At 34.5% G+C, this 26066-nt stretch overlaps 1 protein-coding gene across 1 annotated transcript in view; it reads right to left on the bottom strand.

Moving 5' to 3' along the window:
* The window catches only part of LOC142343080 (uncharacterized), a 39730-nt gene extending 16701 nt beyond the window's left edge, over nt 1-23029 (bottom strand). Inside the window, exons 1-3 of the mRNA XM_075394767.1 lie at nt 22679-23029; nt 2618-2753; nt 2385-2388 (exon numbers count right to left, since the gene is read on the bottom strand). Coding sequence (XP_075250882.1) covers nt 2385-2388; nt 2618-2753; nt 22679-22709 — 171 coding nt within the window. The 5' untranslated portion in view covers nt 22710-23029. The remainder of the gene's footprint in view (nt 1-2384; nt 2389-2617; nt 2754-22678) is intronic.
* Nucleotides 23030-26066: the final 3037 nt, after the last annotated feature.

Raw genomic sequence — 26066 nt, forward strand, 5'->3', positions numbered from 1 at the left:
TATACAAATCTTTGGTATTTTTTAATAATGAGTCCTGAAGCAAAACGAACTTAACGCCACGGTTTACGAAATTGACCTGACCTCGTGGTAAACACCAAAACGCTTCACCTGTTTTCGAGGTGGACTCAAATGTAAACCGGAATGGTGTTCGTAGTGTTTTTCTTGAGCCAGTTTTGTAGGTTTATCTTCATATTATATTGCCTCGGAATCTGGTTTCGTGTAAAAAACTTACAGTTCGTTTTTAACTTGGCTTCTTCATGGCAAAACTAATTCCTTCAGTCTTCATGGCAAAACTAATTCCTTCAGAAAAATTTCACTTAAGGATAATATTCACTCGAAATTCAATTGACTGGTTTGCATTGAATGGTAATCGATACAAGTAACATGTAGCCTTCAATTGTATAGGTCAAGTTAAGCTCAGAAAATAAGTTTATGCGATATATGTATAAAAATATGAAACAAACATAGTTAGTTTTTTTTAAATGCTTCGCCATATGAGAATTGCCAGATTCAAATCTGATGTCCAGACTTAAGAAACATTCTTTAAAGCCAGATATAAGCGTTCAGGACTGCATTACTGGCCTTCATTATAATGATAGTTTTCGATTTTAAACCAAACACCCATAACCACAATTTGGAATAGGAAGAGCGCCTTGAATTTGTTTTAAATTTAGGTAGTTTAGTAAACCAACAATTTTCAGAAAAAATGCGTCATGGTAGCGATGACTTGTTTTCGCAAAATATTTAAAAAAATGATACTTTTAAACTTCATATTAACGAACTGAACGAAAGAAACACTCGTTTAAGGACCAAAGACAAAATGCAAATAGCTGAAAAAGTTCAATGAAAATCCGATTTCTCTCAATGCAATTGACAGTCTTCACATATTATTCAACTTATTAAGTTTAAATAGTAGTCAATGTCATTTTGTTTCCTCCAATATTTGACATTGCATGAGTTTTTCTTTAAAATATTTTTTAGATTTTTAGATACTTGGTGTTGTGATTTTTCGAAATTAAAAAATCAACAAACGTTCTTTCAGTTGCTTATTCTTACTAAATGCTCGATGAATGTTTGAAATTAACACATTTTTTAGCCATGGCATCTATCAAAGTTTTAACTTGAAATATGCAAAAAGTGTGCAAGGGTGGAAAAAGAGAACAGAAACATAGAATTCTAAGATGACTTATTTTACAACCAGATTTCACCGTATAGCTCGAGAAAAACAATTTTACTTAAATTAATGATGATTTAACACAAATAAAAGAGTTCTTTTCCCAAAAATTGATATATGTTTAAAAAATTCTTACAGAAATGAATGATTTTTTTAATATCTACTTTAAAATTCATATAATTGATTCTCAAAGAATTTCTCTTGCCTGATCAAACGCCCCATCAGAAACTCGTTTTCCAAGATTACGTCAATTTACAATTGTTTGAATTCTTCGTGAATTTGCTAAAACTAGCCTAATTTGCAATTAAGTTGCAAAAACCTACTAAAACTTTTATTTAAAAACATGAATTTCTAAAAAAATGTTTTAGGATAGGTCTGGCTTATGAAATTCTATTTTTAAATAAAACAAAAATCACGGTTTCAAAAGAAAAAAAGACTGAAATAAGTGCACTTATTTCAGTCTTTTTTTAATATTGATTTATATTATATTAAAAAAAAGAATCTCATCAACAAGACATCCAAACTAACTTTCAAAAATCCTGTTTTCAAATAAAAAGTTTCAATAGGTATATTTTTGCAATCGAATAGCAAAGGTGAGCTAGCTATAACAAGTTGTAAATTGACGTATTTTAGAAAAACGAGTATCTGATTGGACGCTTGATCAGTCAAGAAAACTTTGAGAATCAATTATATGAGTTTTCGAGGTTGATATAATTAAAAAAACATCATTTTTCATTATTTTCTGCGAGATTCTTTAAAACCAGAAATCCTTTTTTGGGGAAAAACTCTCTTATTCGCGTGAAATCTTATCATTAATTCAAACGAGTTTGTTATTCTCGCTTGGAAGACAAACCTGATTTTAAAATGTCATCTTAGATTTCTCTGTTTCTGCTCTCTTTTTCAAGCATTGCACAGCTTTTGCATATTCATAATAAAGACTTTGATAGATGATCCATATTTGATAAGATCATTTTTGAAGAGTTATCTGGTCGAATTTCAAACATTAGCGGTACAAATAAATTATAGAGCTGATGAGGTGTTATGAAATCACAAATTATGATTACTTAGGCCCAATTAAAAATCAAAGCTGACATTTTTAGTGAGTGGTATGTTCCAGTAAAGTGAATCAAATGGAATACCAACTTTGTTAGCTTGATATACAAGCTGGGTTATTAAACAAGTAAAAAAACCTAACTTGTAAGGCACTCACGGGTCTTGTAAACCCCGATTTTGCAGGAAGAACCGCCTGAATTGTGAGGCACTCGCAGGATTAAGGCCTAATTTGCCAGAGTTTTTAACAAAAATATCATTTTGTTAGATCCTGCAAGAATCTTGCAAGGCTATGCAGCTTGCAAATGCTGGCAAGCTCCTAAGATGCAGCCGGCGCAGGTTGTGATGAAGAATAGTATAATACTATACTAGCATGAGCGTGAATTTGGTTACCTGTCAAAGTCAGGTCGCATGATCTGCTGGAACCCGACCACATCAGTGTAAAAGGCGAGACTTGTGCCCACATCTGAGACGACTATGGCCACGTGATTCACGTTCACCCAATACTCACCCACACCTCTCAAGGACTCTACACAAATATTGAAGCAAATCATGTTATCAAAACTTACATTAAATTGAATTAATTCAATCGAGTACACATACATCAACTAACGATTGTATACAGTGCAGGAATAAAGAGTGCACGCAACCAGCCCCTGAAGTCACTGAGCTAGATAACTTTCTCCTATGTGTTGAGAAGGAAATGATAAAACAGGATCACAATAAATCATTCATTATTCTATCACTTTATATTATGTTATTATTTTAAAGTTTTTGCAATGATTTTTTGATGAATCAGCGCATTTCAGCGCCTTTCTTACATGATTTTTGAAGATTTTGTTGACCCGAGTATCGATAGTCCTATATCATGAGAAATGAAGATGATATTATTTCGAAATACATATCTAACGGTCACCTCAATTATTATAAATAAGTTATGTACAGTTAGTTCAAATATGGATATATAAATAAATAGATCAACATCTGTCAATGCGATGAATGCTGAATGCTGATTGCCTTACTAAGGCCGATTGACAAACAAAAAACAAATGACACAATTTTCCTGTCAGTTTTTGATCCATTTTCAAAACAAGAAAAACCCAAAAAACTCACATTTAGACAGTCCGAACAACGAACCCGAAGCACAACCGCAACTGTAGATGATTACAAATCATTACGAAAACTAGGTTAAAAAGCCTAAATACTGAAAAAAGTTAAATTTTCATTTGTTTTGAAAAATCATATGGTGTAAACTGCTTAGGTATTCTAAGTGCAACATATTAGGCAACGGGACAAAATACGAATATAGTTACGTAAACGTGAAATGTTTCCAGCTCGCATTAATATTGAACGCTGCATTAGGATTCTGGGTTGAAATAAAGTAACGACACTTTTTTTGTCAAATATGAGGTGTAGTTTTTTATGATCTTTTAAAAGAAAGTGCTTCATTGAGTCCAATTTGCGAGAATCCACTATGGTCGCATTCAAATATGACGTTTTAGAAATAATGTATTTTTTAACTGCAATTCTTTTAATGTAAATTTGGTCTCTGACTACAGAAATTGACTTACTGAAAATTATACTGACAATCCAATAGAAATAGAAACTTAGAAAGGAAATAGAAACGTTTTGAAACAAAGTGGGTTGGAGCTGATTTTGATTGCACAGATAAGTTGTTTCTAAGAAGGATGAAGATCGAGGGCACACACTATTCTCAAACTATAAAAACAGCTAATAACAAAGTGATTTTTTTCAGTATGAATAAGAAGATGTTGGTTTGGATTTATTAATTAATTAGTTGGGCTGGACAAAATTAACAAGCTTTCCAAAAATCGATCTAAACTACAATTTATCACCTTAGTTTTTAGACATTTATAGTATTAGTAAATTGATTAATGACGGCTAAAGGTAACTGACCTATTTTAGCGGCCACTAATAACTTTACTAATTCTGTAAATGTCTAAAAACAAAGGTGATCGAAAATAACTGTGTTGCTCTTGGGAATGGTTGGTGATTTTGCCTGCAAAATCTAACTAATTGATTAGTTAACTAATTGTTAACTAATATCTATTGAGATGATGGATGTTTGCAGCTGACAGTTGCAGTGCGGAAACTCCCCAAGTTTCCACAAAGAAGATTTAGAGTGTTTCATAGGATAGAAGATTGCATTCCCATTGTAACCACAGAACCACAAACTGCAGCAGTTTTGCATGAGGGCAAAAGCAGATTTTTAGTGCCGGTGGGCTCAATAATTGATAATTTTAATTCGCAGATTGTTTTCGAGTTTCCATGGTCACTCCGTGAGATAGAACGGGTGAACTCCCTTGATTTTGCCGGTCAATATAAAAATTATTAATCACCTCACTATGGACATAGGTGTATGACTCGCTCCCAATCGGACCAAACAGAGCTGAGAAGATATTGTAGGATGGGATGGGAAAGGTTGTTATTCATGATTGCGGTTGCGGACAGCAGGCTATCTTTTTCTCTTATTTTTTTGATTAGTCACCATTAGTTTATTCCAGAACACTTACTAATGAATATCAAAGTATGCAAAACTTACTAACTAAACTATACAAAACTTAGATTGCTCTTGCAGATTGAAACAAAAGAAGACAACCATGCACAACTCTACTATTCGTATTAAACAAGCAGCTCAGCCCAATCTACTGGCAACAGCCCAATCTACTAACAACAGAAGGAAACGTGATGTTAAAAATTTTTTATAATTAAATATTTCAGCCCCCCATTTAACTTCAAATTGAGACTCATAGCACAAACAGGTCTTAGGCATATATCTTTTTCTATTTATTATCTCTTTTATAAAGTTAGACTGGCATACCGAAAGAGATCCCAAAGTGTGTGATGTGTAATAACCAAGCTTAATTTGATAGAATAAATACTGAACTGATCTATGATTTTTCTCATGATTGGAGCACATAAATCTAACCAATGGGCGTCTTTCGGTTTGTGAAAATATGAGAAATCAAACCGAATGATCCCGAATCTCTTGTTGATCTCTTATATTTGTCGCACTTCAATTTAAGCAATCAGATTGTTTGGCCAATGAAATTCAAGTATTTGGCGAAAATCTTATTGTCTCTCATTCTGCTATACGCCCATTCAACTAAAAGTCCTAGCTCTTTGAACAGTATTTTTGAACATATAGAAAATTAATAATTGCTTACTTTTTTCCCAATCGTTCGATTCCATCGTCATTTTGAAACAATTTTATTTCTTTTTTAGACTTAAATATCACCAACAAAAGTTATTTCAATATGAAAAAATGAAATTACACTGTTAGATTATCCTCTGCGGCTACCCGGTGTTTGGAATAAGCATAAACTGCGGGTTCCAGCCAACTAATTATGAGCCACTAATTTAATTATGATTTATTTAATTATAATAGAATGTTCGATTCTTTGCAAACCAGAAGAACATGCCGTCTTCAAAAACAAAGCATGAGGCACAACAATGCTTCAAAATTATAAATTTGGCAGTTATAACTTTTTGACAGCTAGCTTGTCGAATAATAATTAGCGGTAGCTATGGGGTGAAGTTTATATTGCAAATTGAGACCACTTGTACCTCTGGCTGTATCTGGGTCGAGTGTTCACGGGAGGTAATGCAAGAATTGCAGTGAATCCCGGAACGGTGTGAAGTTTTATCACCACAAAGTGATATTTTGTGGCGGGTGAGTTGAGTTCAGTGATAATTTTTTTTTGTAACAACTGCGTTTTTTGGGCTCACTGTAATTCTTCATCTCGTTCAGCACTTAATTACATTTTATTCAGACTCCTATACCCATGATTTGGAGGCAACAGATGTCAAACGTTCTTGAATTGTCCGGAATTTTCACAAGAGTCAGTATATTTTGTGCAAAATGTTTTGCTGGCTAATGATGATGATTGGTGGAAAAAAACTGATGGTCAAAATTTGACCAGTTTTTACCAATTTGATTTATTTTTCCAAAATTTTAAAAATTGATTCATGAATTATCTTCAATCAGTTTTGCCCCACATTGAAAAAAAAAGTTTAACATCAAGAACAGAAAATAAATCAAAATATGTGAGGTTTCCCGAGCATTGACGATTTTTAATTGACGAAAAATATAACTGCTTGATGACATATGCCTTGCAAATGTTTTCGTTCTTTTCAAACTTTATTTCTTTCAAAACATTTAATCATTTGCTATTAAACTAACAGAACGTACTATGGCAGAACAAAACATCAAATGCAAAAACGTATTTTTCCCCAGTCTTAGAGACGAATTGCAGTAAAGTTGCTCAAAAAGAAAGCCACATTTTTTGGTATCAAATATACATAACTAAAGAAGCTGATTCAAAACGTAAGCCAATTTTTCCTAATCGAAAAAATTTAAAAAGAAACAAAATAGTTTCCATTTTTTACTGCAATTCTTTCTTTGCATACTGTTTTTGATACCCGAGTATGCCTGCTAGCTTCACAAAAAGTGATTGGTTATGTAATAACACCGAATTCGTAACCACAGAGAGCATGACCATAGCAGAGAAAAAACGGAAAAAAATCAGTTGAGTATAAAAAGTCTTTTATCGAATCTGCGTATGAAGTCACTTTGCGAGAAAAGTAGTAAGAATGAAACAATGAGACTGAATTAACTTTTTTCACAATCATGATCAAAGATAAGATAGAGGAGGTGTAAGAATTGTCAACTGCAGTGAAAATATTGCGAAGCATTACTTTCTTCGTTGTAGGCGACGCAATTCTCTTTATTTCCTAAACTAATCAAGTGTGCGATTTATGTTGAATTTTGCCGTCAATTTTTAAAGGTTTGCTGCTTGTAGTGCAAAAGATCCTTTCTTTTGCAGCATTTACGAATATTATTCTTAAACGTTTTAATAGTTCGAGTAAATATTGCATAGTTTATGGTTTTTTAAGCAGTTTTTATTGCTGAATCTTCCAATATGTACCAATTTTACTAACTTTATTGTGGCAGAGTTTCAAATGATTGTCACAGTGTGTTGGTTTACACAAAACACCTTTAACTTACGCATAAAATCAGCAAAATTTAACCGAATGTGGCATCAAGTTTCCAGAGGATTCAACTTATTCATTTCTAACTTCAGGGAGAATACTATCGCCCCACTGTTAATTATCTAGAGGTATGTATTTTCCAAATAACACAGTATAAAAAATAACTTGCCGCAAAATAAAATAAAATCCTAAAAAAGAGGCTGGGAAATTAGAAGATCAATAGGACCCGCCAATAATGAGCCTACGAGACAAGACAAATCGAAAACAAATCAACAATATAAAATTTTTTACTGTAAAACCTCAATATCTTTTAAATGCATTTAGTAAAAATAGTCAAAATAATATCAGATAAAGATCAAAACTAAACAAAACTAAATGGCATGCGAAGCAAATGTGAACTGTCAATAATGAGCAACTAGGCAAAAATTCAGGTGCGTTGAAATCAGAGCAATTTTTTTTGTGAAATACGGATTTTGCGTTCATTGCAGTTCTTTACTTTATTCAATTTTTAGTTACATTTAGTTAGACTCTTATATCCATGTTTTGGAGGCACCAAATGTCCCCAATTTGTCAAGAATTTCCACGGAAGTCACTCTAATTTGTGCAAAAAATTTTGCCTGCAAATGATAATTGTTGCTGCAAAGAAAACTGACGGTCAAATTTGACAATTTTTTTCTGAGTTGATTCATTTTTCAACTTGATTCAATTCCATTCAGTTTGTCCACATTGTGAAAAACAAGTTATTCGTCAAAAACCAAAAAACATTGAAAATTATTATTAAAGTTTGCTGTGCATTGTCAATTCGGTAATAAAGCAATAAAAAACTAGCGTTCCTGGTGACTTTATCTTTGCAAATGTTTTTGTGGTCAACTAAACGTTATTTCTATCAAAGATTTCGTCATCTTGCATTATGTTAACAGACCGTTCTCGCAGAACAAAAACTCATATGTAAGGGCCATAATCCTGTCTCCCATTCTCATAAAAAGAATTTTAGTATATTTGTTTGAAAAGAAAAGGAGAAGACACAATTTTTTGCATCAACTCTAAATAATTTTAAAAAATTCTCATCAAGCGGATGGAAGTCGTGAATTCATAAGCTGATTTTGTATCCAATGAAAATAACAGGAAACAAGGTAACTTCCATCTGTCAATCCAGTTTAGTCTTTGTATAATGTTTGTAAAATCCAAGAACGCTTGTTTTTCAAACAAAAAAGAATGTTTACGTATTGACAGCGATTTCATAACATCAGAGAGCATAAAGAAAACTGATATGAAATTGAAAAAGTAAAAAGTCAACTGTTTACAAAATCTCTATTATCAAGTACGCGTAAAAGAAGTCGTTTGATTTTAAACTGAAAGCGGTAAGAACGGGAGAAGGTAGAATAAGTAGAACTTTCATAAGAATGGTTGCCGAAAAAATAGAACCGGAAAAAAAATTGTGTTCAATTGCAGGCAGTGAAAAATTTGGCGAAGCTCTATTTTCTGCGTTATAGGCAACGTGATTCTGTGACTTTCTGTTTTTCTTAAGTCATTCGCGTATTCGGTTTGTGTTGATTTTTATCCAATTTTTAATGTTTTGCTGCTTCTAGCGCAAAGACATCCTTCCATTTGCCGTATTTACAGATTTAACCACTAAGATTTTTTTATCCAAGGATTTCTTGGTTTGCATTGGGTTTCTTACCAGATTTTACTACGGAATCTTCCAGTATTTACTCAATTTTATTGATTCTTTTCTAAAACTGCTTCAAATGATTATCGAAGTAAATTGCTGCACGCAAAACAACTGAACCTATAAAAAATCAGCAAACTTACACTGAAAGTGGCTTAAGTTTTCACAGGATTCATTTATTTCATTTCTACTTCCAACGCAAATACCATCGCCCCACTCTTAATTATCGAGAGCAATGTTTTTTTTCGAAATAAATTAGCGTTGAAAAAATCCACGGAAAACGCACCTCGAGAAAAAACTGGCTATGAAAAGATGAATCCGTGATATGTGCGTTCTTCCATAATTATCTGACCCTACTCATCTTGCTTTTGACAAAAAAAACTCGCGTTTGTTTAAAAAAGTTTTTTAAACAGCTAATTTTTAAATGAATTAAAAAATGCCGCATTAGGGGACCAATGAGACCTACCAATAATCAACCCACTAGACAAGACAAACAAAAAAAAATAAACAAAAATATATTTAACAGATATGTTGAAATTAGTGACGTTCGAGATATTTGTAAGCAGATATAGTAATATTTAAAAAATCAGATTAGCCTTATATTACACAAACTAGGTCGTACATTACAGTGCAGCAGATCCTTCCTTTCATTAAAGAGAGTAGGCAATAATAAAACAAGAGAGAACACAAATTGCAAAGTTTACAAACCCATTGAATTGTTTGCTACCAAATAAATCCAAAAGTGACAACAACGATCAAATTTTAACAGCAAAGTACTATATGGATTCACTTGCAGAACCTCGGCAAGCCGATTGAACCTATAAATAACGATACTAAATGATAGGACTATGGAACAACAACCACTACAGTTAAAAATTAAAAGTTGAAAAGAATAATACATCACTCTGTTAGAGCCATTGAAACCATAAACTTTTCTTTGAAAATATCATCTATTTTCAGATGGGCCTCATTCGATTATCAACGGAACCGATACTCAAAGTGGCTGGGTGAAAACACTGCAAACAAAAACACAAGTTTTGCCCGGTATCAAAAATATCAAGTGCAAGTCATAAAGATATTAGTAAACTGCATAAAATTGGTAGAGAAGACATTGTTTGCTTCAAGCAAATGGGATGAGGAAGGTCATTAATTAGATAAAGTTGACAAAGAGGAACAAAAAAGGGGCAAATGTCAGAATTACATTGTTCTTTTTAAAAAAGATATTTTTAAAGACATTAGAACAGTTAGGTATGTAAGTCATTAACTGAAGGCAATCAGTGGTTCATACTTCCGATGCGGCCAACGACAACAAATTTTAGTCTAATTGAATCATATGAGTACAAATAACCCAAAAAAACCTAAATTTCAACAAATTTGGCAAAGTTCTATAAAACTCTAAGTAATTCACGAAAATGTTTTATACATTCAGTTGAATCTGCTTTCAGCGCTATTAGAAAATCGCCCTAATGTGGCAAAGCGACAAAAAACCGAAAATTCCATCAAGTATCAGCAAAAAACAAAAACAAATTACAACAACTTAATGAAACAAGTAATTTAGCGATACAATCTATATTAAATTTTATATTGGTGAGAAATCAACCAGAAAAATGCAAACCCACAAAAAGTTTCTGGTCATAATTTCGGACAAGTGTCATCTTTCATGAAAAAATATAATTTTTCGAAAATTTTGCAGCTGTTTTTCAAAAAAACTCGGATCAAACAGTTGAGTAACCCGCCTCTATCTTTAAAGTTACCAGCAGTAACACTCTCATTAACAATTTTGACATGTTTTTGCAAAATGGATGAAAATTTGAGTCAAATTACGAAAAATAAGAACAACAACACCCGAAATTAGCCGAACGTTCACAGAAATTTAAACCTCGATACTTCAACGGAAAACGGAAGAAAACCAAAAAAAATTTAGGCTTTACGGACTTTCTAATGATACCTCGCGCAACTCTCGATATATCAATTCGCTAAAATTGACTGAATAAATTACTCATTTGTGATTTTCAATTGGGACTTTCAATTGTGATTTTTGAATGCTTCAATTCATCAACTAATTTAACTCCCTAACAATGGCTTTTTGCAATTTCATTATAATAATTGCATGCTTTTATCATAGGATTAAGTTAATGCTGTTTTTGCCAACACCAAACTATAAAAACTATGCCATTTTGCGACAATTTTTTGCACCTCAGGAGAAGGGAAACAGGTACTCGAAATTAACACAAAGTTTAAGTAAATTTTCATTAAGTTATGAAAGCGGAGAAAAAGATGGGAAATGATTTCAAATTGCTATCCACTATCCTGCAATTTGACCAACAATATCGATAACTTATCGTTTACACAATTCAACAGCTTCGAGAAATTGATGATCAGAGAGGGAGAGCACCATGATGTCCCCAATTAAGCCTTGGTTCAGTTGTTTTGCTCCCGATTACTTTTATAATATATTGTTGTCCTTCCTATATCAATAACAACAAAATGCAAAACCTTTTGAGTATTTAGAACTTTCCTTACTGAACTTATTGCCTAAAGTAAATGATAAATTCTCATTTTTACTTCAAGAGATCAGAAAAATTACAGGTTAGAAATGTAAAAAAGCGAGATGATTGTTGAGCGGGATGGATCACATTAAGACCGCAAAGAGTGCATGTTTCTAATGTTTGAGTTTGCCCAAGCTGCACTCATGATAAATACCGTTTGATTAGCAGTTACAGAAAAAATTTTAATGAAAATTTGCTTGTGAATGATGCCGAAAGTTTAATTTCTAAATAGTCAATAATTTTAACTCCAATTTTATAAATATGCAATGAAGTTACTTGAATAGGATCAGATAAAAAGGCACGAAGAGAAAACAGAGAACAATCCTCTCTGAAATTAGTGTAAGGTGAAAAATCATATGGATTGTAAACATTATTAAATGCACTGATAGTAAATACATATATTTAAATAAATCAACTCATGAAACTCTGAATGCATATACTTATATTTTTTATCACATATATCGTCCCAACTGATAAACTGCAAAGTTTACAAAAAAACGAGAACTTTAACCTTGTTTTTTTTTTCATGTTTTACAGCTTATATACTACGCTTTCAATCAGTTAATTATATAGCGCTGTTGCTAAACTATTAGTGTAACGGCTGCTCTCCTATCAATGACAAGGAAAGCTTTAAAGTACACAGTTCTAATGACCAGTTTCAAATTTGCAAGATATTACGTTTTTGTAGGTAGCTTTTGTGAACTCCATTATCCGCTTTACTGTTGGTTACGGTAGCAATACATGAATCTTAATTAGATACAAAAACTAATCGTTCAGCTTTGCTGTTAAAAAATTTGCTTCATTCAGAAAAATCTATAACCAAAAATCTCAATCTTTGAGTCTTTAATCTAAATTGCCTTTAAGAACGCCAGCTTTGAACTACAGTAGGCTTCGTTGAATCCAGTAGGAGAAAGTGGCTCTCTAATTCGTACAAAGTGTCTCTTTTATTGGGAACTTTTTCGCTCTGACGGAATGATTGCTGGTATCAAAAATAACTTTTAAGCTTTTGAATACTGGAGGACTTGGCTTCATTACTCACTGCATATCATTTAAGACAAAATGAATCAACTGTTATTTGGTAGATTTTCAAGTTTCAATTCGGCTGCTCATCTGATTTCTTGTTCCTAAAGAAGTTCTACGATCCACTCTTTTTTTTCAAAACGCAATCTATTCTACAAATTCTCTCTAAACTCTGACGCAGTTTTTTTCACTTTTCTGTTTGTTGCACTTGGTTTGCCTCTTCGTGCTATAAATTGCATCTTGGCATTGAAAAAATTCTCTGTATCCAAAATTGGTTCCAAATTTGCATGCATAGCTTTCATATTTCAACAAGTCGAGAGAAAACAAAGCTGTTTGTTAGTTCAATCGCTCATTTTTCACAGTTAAAAACCACAAGTAGTTCAGTTCATTTGTAAAAGCTAGAAAAGCAGCTAAACTGATCAAATTGGCCATATCGGTTAGATTGGTGCCCCGGCTTGTGCTGTGTCTTTTCTGCAGGTAAAAAACTGTTCTAAATTGATCGTAAGGCGTCCTTTATGCCCAGGCTGCATATCTTCTGCTAATCAATGTTCCTTACAAGCTCAGTCCCTGGATATTGTATCTTCTTATGTTAATTGGCAAAATCAACTCAACAACCTGATGCTACAATTTTAGCAAAATTGGATGCTCTGTGTAGATGTCAATTTGACTTTTGCCTATTATGCTTTCTCACGCATATTTCCTCCACTATTAACAAAGGGAACGAATTGAAGGTTATTGCTGCCTTTTAAGATCTCTTTTTCGACTCTTGAGTGGTTTCAGATCTTCGGCAAACTGTTCATGTTTTAAAAATTGAAGATGATTAAAATCGTTTTTTTCTCTTGAAAGTTTGCTTTCAATTTTCGATATATTTAATGAACTGTAATAAATAGCCTGCTAAATTAACTCAGTTGTTCTCAATGAAAACCACCCTTCTTCTCTTCGGGTTTCGTCATGAAGACTAATGAGTGTATATTTTTGTCAACTCAGGAACAAAAAAATTCACCTATTCTTGCCGTTAACATTCTAGTTAACACCCAGTTCAGCTCAGTGAGCCGCTCACTTCTTTTTTGCTTCTTTATGTTGATTGATCTGCGGCCAACGACCAATTGGTTGTTGCTACCTCTTGCATGTCTCAATTGGGAAACATCAGGTGTTTCCAATATCTCAGCAAATTGGCTTGCTAATATTACTTTCTGTCTACGATGGGAAATTCGCATTAATTGCAGTACTGTAGTTGATTCTGACCAAAAGTTAAAAATATGTATCTTCATTCCGTTTTGCTTCACTACTTGTTCATTCAACTTTGCTGCTATGGCTGCTGTTTGCAATTCCGCAAGTGGTGTTAAGAGACTTCTCTTCGGTGCCACTGCGTTTTGCAACTACAAAGACTAAGTCCGCTGATAATTTTTGTCGTTATGGACGCCTATCAGCCACTGCACACGTGATGTGTTCAGATGCGTCAGCAGACACAAGAAATTTGCTCTGGCTCTCACTGTGTTAATGAGTATCCTATCGATGCCTAATTCAGCTACAATTGGAAACCAATCAATCCATATCAGATATTCAGATTCTTCACCAGGTCTCACTTCTATGTCCCATTGTTGTCCTGTTTTTGTCAAGATGCTTTTCAGAAGAAGTCCTATAAAAACATCAAAAGAAGCAAACCATCGGATTGAGTCAAATACTGAAGATACTAGTGACCGAATCCTCCTCTGAGTAATCGGATTTTCCATTTTGTGTAAACACCTCGGTGCATCTGGAGGCTATCTTCAATAACAGTCCCTTTTACTTCAAGCACTAAAAGGTCCTCTGTATTGCGTCCAACATCGACGTGGTTGATTTTGCAGGTCAACTTCGCGGATTTCGTCAAATTGGTTATAGAACCCGTTGTGAATTGCTTAAGCTGCATTTGGACACTCTTCCAAAATCTTGAGTCCCACGTTCTTGAGAGCATATTTTGCCAAGTCGGCAAGACGCCAATGCTCGTATGTTTGAACAAGCTAGTTAGTTCTTGGTTCATTAGAATTGTCAAGCAATTTCTGTCTTTTTCGAGAACTTGCATTTACAGAAACCTACAATCGATACAAGCACTCAGGAATATTGCTCCTCCGTAATATCAGAATATTATTTTAAGTAAACAGTGTTGAAGGTCATGGCTTAACATTAGTTTGTCGTTTGGACAGGCCCCTTTATAATTTGATAATGCATTACAAACTCGTGGCATTTTTCCGGTTTTCTCGGAATCAGCATAGAATGGCGTGGCTGAATATGTTTCCATCAAGGTGTTATTCACTTCAAATATGTCCAGTATCTTTACAAATCAGTTGTCAACATCTGTAACTAAAACGAGTTGATGCAAAATCTTCAGTTTGGTTTCTCTGAAATCTTTGCTCCAATGATTAAAGATGACCCGAGACTGAGCTGTAGTCGTTCGTCAAGTTTGCCTCGGGTTCACTCCACACCATTCTCACTTCGTACTGTGTTCATGCCTCCCTGTAGTTCTTTCCTCGACCAACTGACGGCGTTCATTTTTCAATCATAGTTTTGTATGTTCCACCTATAACCATGTTCGGATATTCTCAATCACTTTCACATCTTCAGTGAAAGCAGATTGACAAACAATCTGGTTCATTGAATAGCCATAAAAGGTGACTTCAAAATGAGGAATTCTCAATTCTTATCCCAATTTTGTAGTCCAATGGGAGTTGTAGGTGATAAGCGTGCTTACGAAGGATGATGCCAGTTTCCATTAAGTTGAAGCTTTGATTGGTAGAACATTCAAGTGATTGATGCATTACTTCTGCTTGTTGTAGGTGTAGTTTTTGCTTCCTAGCGAGGTTGAATGGCGTGCTAAAGCTTCGGTTTGAAACACTTTTCGTAGCTGTGCCTTTATTTTGATAGGAAAAACATATCTCCTTAGGCCTTTTATTCAGTGTATGCCAGCTAGGTTGAACGTAATATTGGTGCATTGGGCTCATAACTTCTCTTGAGTTATTTAGTTAATGTATTAAACCGTTTGTCCAAAATCAAGGTAATCAAATGAATGCAGCCTGATAGTAGCGCTCTGTATTGACACGACAACAATATTTGAACTAAGCTGATAACTTCGTTACTCTTGTTGATTGATGCTGCGCTTACGTTCATTGCGTGATTGCTGCCGTCCATTTGGTTTCGTGGAAGATGCAATCAATTGTGCTCCATGGTACAAAAATTTATACAGCGCGCAGATAACTGACAATCTCTGATTGCACTTCTTTCGCCCAGAAATTCGTAAAGAAAGCTGGCTTTCTCTCTGCTGCATGCCAATCATTCACTCTCAGTTCACTAATAATGGAAAACTCTAAATCTTATGAGTCCCATCAGCTAGCGAACAAGGATATTTTTGAAGTTGATTCGTTTCTTCACAATTGAACGCGCACTGAATTTCAAAGTTTGTGATAATCACTTGCCGCCAATAGTACTCTCTGGTCATCTTATTCTCAATCTTCTGTGAAAAAACAATTCTTACACGAGTGTCATTATTAGAAGACTCTTCGCTTAGGTGACTCTTTCTCGCCGCCGTATACATAGATCCAACATTAATGTTTAATGTCTGGAAGAACATTTTCTTTCGCGAAGTGAAATGTTAGTCCTGATTGCAAATCAACCTCAAATTCAGAGCTCTTCAACAAATTCAACAAATTGATAATAAGACCTCATAAGTTGATTAAAGCTTAAGAATGGAACTCCTAACCGCTTGATGTTTGCCCAGTGCTCCAATTTGAGCATCGTCGACCACATGTAGATGGTCAAACTTGCGGTCCAATAGGGCCCGCCATGGGTGTAAAACGCTCCAGAGTACCTCATTTCTGATATTACTTATTTGGCTTGGCCATTCAACAAAAATTAAAATAGGTCATTTTCTCGGAGTTAGGAAATTTGCGTCAGTGCACAATAGGATTAAACAAGCTTGACCCCTAGCAATTGAAGAAACTGTCCGTTAAAAGGACTCAGCTTTATCTGCGTTAGTTGAATGCCGCCATTAGGCTTGTCTTTTATGTCAAACTCTATTACTCGCTGCTTAACCATATTGACTTCGGTAACCATTCACGTTCAAACCTGACACGGTAGAGGTTGTCCCATTGAAATATAATAGTTTCGATATTATTTAGCTGTTTCAGTTATCTGATTGTTCAAACCAGGAGAAAGGCTTTTCACTTCTTGTGTCCTACCAATTGCACGGGGGTCTGTTGAGTATAATTGGCATCATCCTATTGTCATCCGATCGTCCGACTCTGTCGATTTATTTCATGTGCTTCTTTTTGGTACTCGAGGTTAAGCGTTGTTTGCCTTTTGAACAGCTGCAACTCCATCACTAGCTCCTTTCTTTTGCTCTCAATCTCAATTTTCATGAGAAGGAGCTTGGATAGAAATTCTTTATCTCCAACTGGGCAGCATTTCTCTTTATTTGTCATGTCCTCTCGTTTATAGTTATATATGACTTGTTCTCTTAGTTTTCGTTTCCAGTCCCGACTACAGGAAAGATTATTTCTTTTAGAGGCCAAAAGACGTTTTCAGTTGGTTCTGCTTCGTTATTCAGGAAAATTGATTGCTTTGATGATCTCGCATTTTAGCTAACCCTCGAACCCTGGATGTTCGGGAATCAATTTGGGTTTATTTAATATTGGAACTCTCTTTGCTCGATTTTATGGCCGCAAAATTCTTCCAAAATGTGAAAACATTTTATTATGGTTCATTAAAGAAAAGCCAGATGCAATTACTAATATCGCGAAACTTTGGACACATTGTTCATAGTCTGCTGGGCATATCTTTGATATATTTTTCCTGTTCCTCTTGCTTTTTGACTTGCAATTGCTCTAGACAGTGGCTAATATGCCTCTCCGAGTTTTTGTTTCTCCCTGATTAAGTCAACCTGTTTATGAAAAAAGGTAACCTTTTGTTAGCGTGCCTTGATGAATTGATGACAATTTGCTAAATAATTAAACACAAGAGTGAGTCTGCAACTTTCTGGATCAGCGGGCTGAAGGTGACGGCCGCTCTCCTATCAATGATCAAGAAATGTTTACACCGCCCCGTTTCTTTCAACGGCTTCAAATCTGACCGGTTACTCCACTTCTGCAGTTAAATTGTGTAAAATATATGATCAACCCTGTAGTTTACCGTCTCATTACTCGATATTCAATTAGTTCCAAAGTCTAATTGCTCGAATTTGCTGTTCAACAATGACGTGAGCTTGTAAATCTAACGGTAATTTTTCACAAAATTCGTTCTGAAAAGAGGTATTCTGGTGCGTAGAGCCTTCATTGCAGGATGTTTAAGAGCGCAAGTTTGGCCCTCACGTCTGATCTTCGATGCTTAACATGACGCAAGGCTCGAAAACCAAGCGGTTTGAAGTCACGATTCTGAAGCTTCATTCAAGTACTCAATACTAATTAGCAGCTTAGAGAGAAGTTTTTTTTCCTCGGGATAAACATGAAGGTGATTCACAATCAAGTGTAATTCTTTACCTCTTGATAGAAAAGTAGCCTCTGATTATAAGCCATGAATGGTGGTTATATGAAGAAAACAACCAGCAAATGAAACATGCTTAACACTGTGGGAACGAAGGCCAGCACGCCATTTGTGTAATAAGTGTTTTCAGCGTTAAAAAGAGAACAGAAGGAACGGGCCCCATGAAACAGGAATATAGTAAACAAATCTCGAAGTTAACGACATTGAGTTTTTTTTCCAATATGAAAGAAACGAAGCACTATCTCTAACCATTAAACATTGTTTGATTTTCCGTTACTACAAATTTCAGCCCCAGATCTAGACTTTGAAAACGCACAGACTCAAGGTTTCTGCTTCAATATGCCCTGTAGTCAATTTAAAACACAAAAAATTCGTTTGTTTTTCAAACTCCGGTTTAATTTTTTTTCACTCGATTTGACAAAGTTACACCTTTGATAGGCTGTAGGTTTACAAAATCTGATCAGTTTTCCATAACGTCAAGCTTTTAGTGTAAATTTGATGTCAGAGGAAGTCTCTAAACCGCATCGAACCATTGTCGCGTATTCCGTGCTAATAAAAGAATTCGTCTCCAACTAATTATAACGACACCAATGCAAACTTTATAAAGTTCTGAAGTTGTACGTACTTTGCAAACTGCTGTGGTGTTAGTGAAGGTAATACAATTTTGATTTCAAGTTTCATTTCTCTTATTATAATCACGCACTAAAAATAGTTACTAATTATGTACGTAGGGTGCACGAATCAATTTGGGTTTAGTAGAATGTAGCAATAATTTTTGATTTTCAAGCTAGTCCAACTCAACTGTTTAATGTGGCATTCAGTTCGTTTGTTTTTGATGAGCGCGGCTTCAAAAATTAGATTGAGCTCTCACAAAATAGTTTCCAATTGTAGATAATTTACTTCCAAATTAAAGTTGTTTTCATCTCTTCTTTCATATTTCTTACCAAGTATTTGGTATTTCTTTCATATTTCCTCCCAAAACTTTTTTTAACAAATGCGTGGAACGACTTGACAGAACACAACCTTGTCTTTTGAGAAAAAGGGAATTTTAAAAAGGGATTAATAATTATTTTTTCTTTCAAAAACAACTGACTTTGCCTTAACTACATTGACATGTGTATGAGGGATTCATTCACACCTCTAACTAATTGTCCGTTGATTTTAGTGTAACATTTAGATGGTAATACTCAAACTGTTGGAGTCAGTTCTTAATTTCACTACGAGTTTCAAATCGCACAATAGATAGCAAAAATTGTAAATAATTGCTTACTTTTATCCCACGAGTCGGTCAATGCCATTAATTAATTCAAACAGTGAAATAATACTTTTGGATTAACCTGAAATAAGTTGCAATAATATTCGGAATTTAAAATAATAAAGAATTTAAAATAATAAAGTTACAATGTAAACAGATCCTTTATGGCTTATTTCATGATTTTATGAAAGAACACCTTGAATACTGATTAGCCGCTGTAAAAGGTCATTGCTATTATAATCTTCCCGTTCAAAGACTCCATGGCCCGTTCTTAATGTTCAATCTTCAAATTTACGACCACTGGGCAAAATTATGGTGAAACAAACACCAATGTTTTTCTTATCAATATTGTTATCAGTGTCCTCTAATCAGTGTTGTAATCAACGTTTTAAGCTTATATCTTCTCGGCCAATAAGAATTGAGCTATTCAAATAAATGATGACAAGACCAAATTTAATCAAGAAGTCGTTTAAAATTGGAGAAAAAGATAATCAATAAAGATATTAATTAGGCGATTTTAGGCATATTATACCTGGGTTGATCACCATAAAAGAAATTTACCAATCATAAAACGCCATATATTGGTTTTATTAAACTTACCAAACATACAATGATCATACATATTTTTGAGTTTGGCTCGTAAACAGTCCAAAAGGCCACCTGCAACAACATTTCTGTGCATGAAATGTCTAAGTTCTATTACTCTTATGGTGCCTTACAAACCAGAAAACGCCAGAAAAAACAATTAGGAACTGATTTATAATTGCAAATTACCCATAAAAATGCTGTTGCTAAAAAGGTCAACCTTTTTGGTTGTTTTTCAAATCCACTCGAAAAATCAGTTTCGGATTCATAAATTGACAAGAATATCTGAAGTTCATTTTTATCGTATCTTATTTAACATAAAACGCCACAAAATTTTTTTGTACAATTTATTACAATTTTTTTTGACAAAAAACTGATAATAAGGAAATTGTCAATTTTGGCGGTAACTTATCAATTCAACTCAAATACTACAGCATGTTCCATAAATCTGAATTAAAAATGTCACCACCGAAAAGATTTCAAAGGTCGAGTTTTGTCCGACTGTAGAACATGTAGATAAAAAGACGATTAAAGTGTAAGGGAAAAACCATTGACGTATAATAATGACCACAGTTAGTTTTCATGGCTAATCAGTTTCAAAAGATCCATCCAACCCAAAACATGTAGGAAAACTAAAAATGCCAAAACTTGAAAAAATTTAACACAGCTTGAGTACCCTGTCTGTCGGCTTGACAAGTTTCTGTACAAGAATGATACCAGATTTCGCACCAAAAACGTCGCAAGTTCACAACCGAGAGAAATCCGAAAAACCACATTTAGTTGAGGTCAGAAGGAACAAAAAACCATAGAGAACATTAAGAAGAAAATTATTGTCGGTGTCAATTTCATAACCAGTATTCTAATCAGCATGTAAGCTTACATCTTCTCGGCCAATAAGAATTGATATATTCAATTAATATGATGACACCGGCAATTTTCGTTGAAAAGTCTTGTAAATTTTAAGGAAAGCGCAAAGATAATCAGCAATTTTATTAACTTTTTTAAAGAGTTTCAGCTCTTTAGACCATCAGGTTCCACACAAATTTCTTTCAAATGAAAAATGAAAAAACTCTCGTTTTGATATAAATCTAACATATTAAACCACGCATTGCAAATTAATTTTCAACATAAAATGTCTCTTTAAAAATGAGAGATCACCAAAATCATTCGATTGCAAAAAATCTTAAAAAAAACAAAAAGTGATTGTCATAAAGTAATTAAAGCGATGAGTCTACGCACTAGAAGCAGCAAAAAAATTGAAAGATTATTCTCACCTTTTGTTTCTGATTGAAAATAAGCCCAACGGATTACATTTTTTTGGGACACTTAGACTCGTGAATTCGATTTTTCTCTCAACAAAATAATACCCAAAATCAATATGTCAAATTTTGTTGTTGATTCTGACAAGCTTTTTCGCAATTAACTTCCTTCAAAGTTTTTTCTCTCTAACTGTCCTAGTTTTGGAGAGTTCCTGAAATATGAAAAGTTTAAATGAAACAACACAAAAAAATGTTTTCATTGTATAACAATTCTATAAAAAATAAAGCTTTATTAAATTTTTCATAACTGGCTGTTTTTGAATTTTTTTACTCATGCAGATTGATTTTGATTCAGGCAGGCTTTGTGCCATTGTAGAAAGTAGGGCCCAGAGTCAGTCAAACAATCATACATTGAGAAGACGGCTGCATTGTGGAAAAAATAAAATATTTCTTCGTTTTCTAAGAAATGAGCGTTTTTTTCTTGTCTTTTTGTTAACGTTCCGGTATGTATCCCATATTACTAATTATAAATGCATAAAATCCAAATTGGCTGGTGGAGTTGATTTTGACTAGTATTTTGTAGTAATTGAGAGGAAAATTTGTTGAAACCTGATTGCACTTTTTTATTTCCAACAAAATTACACTACTGATCTGTTCAAGGTTTCAAACAATTTTTTTGGCCAAACTGCTAGGTAATTCGGATGCCAACAGAGAGCCTAAACTCTATAGTCAAATGCAACATCAGGAACAATAAACTGAATATATATTTGAGAAAAACAGAACAATTTTCTATTTCTCACAACATAATGTTTTCCGTTGTTCTCGTTCAAAACGTCCCACATCCGATCGAATTCTTTGAAATTAAGTCAGTGAGCTAAGTAAACCCTTTGAACTTCCTTTTTCTTAATTAAAAAAAATAGTAATAATATTCAATAACAATGCCATTGAGTCAATGAACTGATGACAAGGAGGCCGTAATTGTGACACAAAATAGTTATTTCGTTATAGCTTTCATATCATGATTAGTTATCAATCTCAGTTTTTCTGTATTGATGAATAGTTTATAATAGTATTAAATTGTTTCCAGTTTAGCTATAGAAATTACATCCATTATACACAACTGAGTCCAAGGTGCGACCAAAATGCGGGATCGCGCTAAAAATTGCGTCTCAAACCGAACACCATAACTCAACCTTAAAAATCTATTTTTAAGTTTTTGAAAAGTATTTTTGAAAAACTAAAAGTATTTTCTAAGTATTTTGCATTCGAAACCAATCTATCTCTCCGTGTAAGTTACGGCTCTGATGAAATCACAGGAAAAATTGGCATGATTTAAAAATCACGTGGACGTTTGAGATGGAAGTCAGAGTTTCGAAGTGAGCCCTCTTTGAAACGTGAACTTTCCAAGTTTTAAAATCTGGCCCTCTCTACAAGAAAATCTGGCACTGGTACTGATCTGGCATTTTGAAACTTGCAACCTGGGTCGAGGGTAAATAGAAAAAAAACGTACGTTTGTGTATGCAAAGTTTTGTTAAGCATTAGTTTTAAAAAAATTAACAACTAGATGCAGACTATTTATTTATTAAAAATAACCTGATTTTGAGTTGGGCGTTGTCTCTGACATTGATAATCGTAAAATTTAACTTAAAATTCAATATGTATATTGGATAAAAAGTAGTGAAGCTGAAATTTTCTGCTCGGACAGTTTTGCAAATGGTCTAGAAAGCAACTGTTATCAACCAGTAGAATCGACACGGTTCCTGAAAATATAAAGCTATGATTCCGTTATATGTCTGACAGATGTTTTTAATGATCTCAAAATTCTGGACAACGTTTTGAAGTCAATGTTTTTGAGAAGGAATTAACGCAATTTGTGACCCTTTGATCAACGGCATGACCAAATTGAGAAACGCTTCGTGAAGTCGAAAACTTAAATTGAACGATTTGTTGGTTAATGTTCGGTGGTTGAATGTTATCACGATATCAAATAATTGTCGGCAGGTTTGTTTTTGGTCGGATGGCTCCTCATAATGTTCACTTAAAGTTAAAAGTAAGATATCATATTTCCTCTTGGAACTTTCCCTTGAAGTGAACTCGGCGAGATTTAAATTGACCTCAGGTCAAATTATCAACTTCTGTCGCATTAGTAGAGAAATTATGTTATATAAACCTCAATAGAAAAGGAATGGGAAGAGTTATCCTTATCGAGCTGAAAAGTTTTCGCGGGTGGTCAAAATTGCAAGATAATTTACTGCTAATTGATTATGGATTATTATTAAATGAATTTCAATTTCAAAGAAAAACAAACAGAATTATAAACTGCTGGGACAATAAAGGGGATAAAGATATCAAAGATGTCTGGTTCAGCCTCTTTCCCTCAGTGTCTTCAACTCTACCTCAGCGGTCTCCCGACAATGTTTCCTTAATTTAAATTCAGCACTTCCGCCCAGCAATTCAGAATATGGAAGCTGGCAAGAATTTTTAAGGAATTCTCATATTTAAAAAAAGGAATTTTCAGCGCTTAAGCGCCGTTCAATTTTCGCTGAGTGGTTTCCAATTCATCACAACATTTCAGCATATTCTACCACTTCCCAAGATATCCAATGCTTACTTAATTAATGTTTAACAGATTAAAGCTCTTGCCAATTAAAAACTGTTCATACTGAAAAGATAAGTTATTACAAAGCACGCTTTTCAGAATTTTGAAATAACTATTAGTAAATGTAATATGGTTTACTTAGGGCAGGTGATGTCTGTTGTTTCAAACGTGACCGCTCCAGCCCATACATTAGACACTCCAGGATGAGCTCCGCGAGTCAAGAAATTTATTGGCCAGACCGACTTGTGGATGGGGGGGGGGGGGGGAGCGGTGCGACCCAACTCAATGTTCAGGAAAAAATCTGGTCGCCCTTCCGTCTGGTCAATAGCAATTTTTGGTCTGTTCGGAAGCAAATGGAAACAAAGCGCAAAGAAAAGCGGAAAGGAAAGCGAATAACAACCAGGCAATTTTAAATTAATCAGCAATTTATGTTGCGTTACAGTAGAGTTTCGACAAGCACAAGTCAATTGCGACACGAAGTATCAAGGTTGGGTGGAAGAAGTTAACACTAAACGAAAGCTTGACTGCGAAAAAATGGAGGGTCCAGATCGACCAAAAAAACCAAAAGTTCTATACCTGCAGACTGTACACCTTCCAAGGGAAGATGCAGCGTCGAAACTTGAATACCCACTTGAATACCCCAAGCAACTGCAGCGTCGAAACCAGCTTTTTCCCTACCCAGCAAATTTTGTTAAAGAACAACTAAAACACGCAGGAAACTGAAAAGACTTTAAAAAATCGTTGGATTGTATTTATAAGCAATGGCACGCAACCAGGCACGAACTCAGAGCTAAGCAACGCAATTCAAGCAGTGAAAAAAAACGAGAGCAACAACCAGAACCAAAATGATAGCTCATTTCTCGAACGTTATGAAACGGAGCAACAAAATCAACAAGAATACTGACAATAATTCAAAAACATCTCAAGCGAAGCGAAGAATGGATGAAGAAGTTCGATACCAAGTTAAAAAAATTGCTACTAGAACAGGCGCAGTTTGAGAGGAGAAAGCTTGAGCGAGAAATGAAAATGAAGGAACTCAATGCAAAGCATTAATTACTGGAGGACGAGCGTGAGCTAGAAGGGAAAGAGAAGAGAAGAGACTTAAAAAAAAGATGTTCCCCCTCAACCACCAATATTCGGGACAAATCACTCTTGAACTGGACGCCAAGAACGATAAATGTTTTCGCCAGAACAATCAACAAACTTCAGAAGCCAGATCGATCAACAGCTGGCTTCGAAGCAACATTTTAGGTGAAAAGCCAGAGTCAATTCTTACGTTATCGAAATTCAAGCCATTGTTCCTCAAGCGCTGACAACCGGGAGGTTTCTTCCAGAGCTAGCTTAAGATGCATTAGTGGGTATTCAAGTAGCAGTAGGCTACCGAATCTGAAGTTGCTCAACTCTAATTAAAACCTCAAATGGTCGGAATGCTCTAGCATGTTCATTCCTACAGTTGATCAACGACCAAAACCAGACTCAGAAAAATGAGCTATCACAAGACTCTAATGACAGGCAAACCAAATCTAGCAGTATCTTGAAGAAAAATTACTCGACAGTTCTATTGTATTTTTTGGAGCAGTCTGAAAAGATAATTTGGTAGGCTTTATGTGGTCATCACTTCACAGCTTGACTATCTCCGCAAGGCAATTCAAACAAAATTTTACAACTTATCGAGTCAGATGAATTTCTCAGCTAATGTCTCTAATTTTGTGAACGTCCTCAAAGAGCAGTAGACAATTTGGTGATCAAGCTCGACACTGAATATGCAGTATATAATATACCTCAAGTTCTAAATTTCTTTGATGATGTTAAAAATGAAGACTGGTCTGATCTGATCATGTTTGAAAAACAGCTATCTAGATTGAAAATTGTGCATTAAGGGTTTTTTACTGTCAAGGGAGAGCTAAACAAGGAAGAGTGAAGAAACGCGAAGAGACAAACGGTTCTCGAAGACATGGAACTTCAGCTCGAGCTGGAATCGCTCGTCCCATTTATCTGATGGCTCTCACAAAGCCTCCAACTATACGTTTTTTGGGAACATTAGAGTGATTGATCGGTACTAGACAATGAGAAAGCAACGCTTGTGATAAGGATTTACAGGCAAAGAATTGTGTGCTATAAATGGATGTACCAAGAGACGCAATGGATGCCAATTTCAGGAAAACAAAGAAACCAGAGAAATCATTCAGACAACGCAAACACAGAATTCATTAATTAAAGTAATATGAAGTTATAAGCTTACTTCAGATAGTTCATGTCTCAATGTACACCATGGAAAAAAGATGAAAACAATAGTTTTCTCCTTAGTGGCTCAGCACTTTCATTGATCACTCAAAATGTGCTAGTAAAGTTAAATGCCCAAGGCCCAACGTTAGGTTCAAC

The sequence above is a fragment of the Convolutriloba macropyga genome, chromosome 7 (assembly GCF_964194025.1).
Source record: "Convolutriloba macropyga chromosome 7, txConMacr16.3, whole genome shotgun sequence".
Taxonomy (NCBI): Eukaryota; Metazoa; Xenacoelomorpha; order Acoela; family Convolutidae; genus Convolutriloba; species Convolutriloba macropyga.